Source organism: Fonticula alba (genome assembly GCF_000388065.1).
Source record: "Fonticula alba strain ATCC 38817 unplaced genomic scaffold supercont2.118, whole genome shotgun sequence".
In the NCBI taxonomy this organism is placed as follows: domain Eukaryota; order Rotosphaerida; family Fonticulaceae; genus Fonticula; species Fonticula alba.
Genome location: NW_009243088.1, coordinates 1 through 1,338, shown reverse-complemented (window position 1 = coordinate 1,338; position 1,338 = coordinate 1). Strand labels below are relative to the sequence as shown.

The window sequence follows — 1,338 nt, the reverse complement described above, 5'->3', positions numbered from 1 at the left end:
CCGGGACCCAGGCATCGGTCTATGCGGCGCAGGCGGTGGGCACGGGGATCATGGCGCGCCTGGGCTGTCCGGATGTCGTGGCCGTGAAGAGGATGCGCACGGAGGCCATGCAGCCGATGCACCACGCCATGTTCCACAATGAGGTGGCCCTGATGTGGCTGCTCCGGGAGCATGGGAACATCGTGCGCCTCTTCGGGTACAGCGATCAGCCGCCGGCCATTGTGATGGAACGCTACCAGACGGATCTGGACACGCTGCTGCACTCGGAGGTCGCACTTTCGGCCCTGCAGCTGGCGGACATCTGCCAGCAGTGGGTCTCCGGGCTGGAGGCCATGCACGCGCATGGTGTTGCCCACTGCGACCTGAAGCCGGGCAATGTGTTTGTGAGCCAGCGCCCGGACGGGGGCTGGCGCGTGGCCCTCGGCGACCTGGGCACATCGCGGAACCTGAGCGCCGACCGGTCGTCGGTCCTCGCCAACACCATGCCCGAGCTGAATGCCATGACGGTGCGGTACGCGGCGCCCGAGGTGCTCGGCGCCTTCCAGCGTGGTGTCGCCCTGGAGCGGGGGCTTTTCCTGCCGGCGGACATTTACAGCGCGGCGGTCATGCTCAACGAGTGTCTGTCCCGCACTGATCCCTGGCATGAGCAGGCTTTTGCCGAAATCGTGGCGGCCGTTCAGGCCGGTCAGCGGCCTGCCTTCACCTCCGCCCTTGGCCCGGATGCCATGGACATGATCCAGGCAAGCTGGGAGACTGATCCCGGCAGACGCCCGCCGGCGGCCATCTTCCGCCAACGATGCGCCGCGCTTTTTGTGGCCGCCGGCGGTCTAACACACTCCTGAGATCTCCCCGCCGCGATTGGGCTCCATCAATGCACCTTCCCCTGAGCCAAAGACACCGGCAGATGCGCATAGCGTCTGGTTGCTCCCTTCGCCGGAAGCGGACTGACAGCGAGCAGCAGGAGCAGCAGGAGCAGCAGGAGCAGCAGGAGCAGCAGGAGCAGCTGGAGAATCAGGAGCAGCAGGAGCAGCAGCAGCAGTGAGAGCCCGCGTGGGGAGAGGGGGGCCGTCGGGAGGAAGAAGAGGGCGGCCGGGCCGGGGGGGCGGGGGGAAGGGGCTGCCCGAGAGGGTCAAGCACCGGCCTGCTGGGAATGATCGGGGGGCGAACATCGGGTGCATGTCCGTTGGCTTTCTTGGTTCTGACCGCTCTTCATATTCTGCGGTGCGCCGTGAGACCCACCAGACTGGGGGCTATCGGTAGCTGGGCGCCGGCGGCAGGGGCAGGATGGCGGGGGGGGGGGTGGGGGGGGGAAAGAGAAAAAACATTCAGGGGGTCCAA

At 67.0% G+C, this 1,338-nt stretch overlaps 1 protein-coding gene across 1 annotated transcript; it reads left to right on the top strand.

Moving 5' to 3' along the window:
- Positions 1–50: 50 nt before the first annotated feature.
- On the top strand, positions 51–897 carry H696_06336 (TKL protein kinase; the record flags this gene model as incomplete). The annotated part of the gene is made up of 1 exon (XM_009500078.1): positions 51–897. The coding sequence occupies one exon, from the start codon at positions 51–53 to the stop codon at positions 840–842; it is 792 nt and encodes a 263-aa protein (XP_009498353.1). The 3' UTR covers positions 843–897.
- Between the last annotated feature and the right edge of the window lie 441 nt (positions 898–1,338).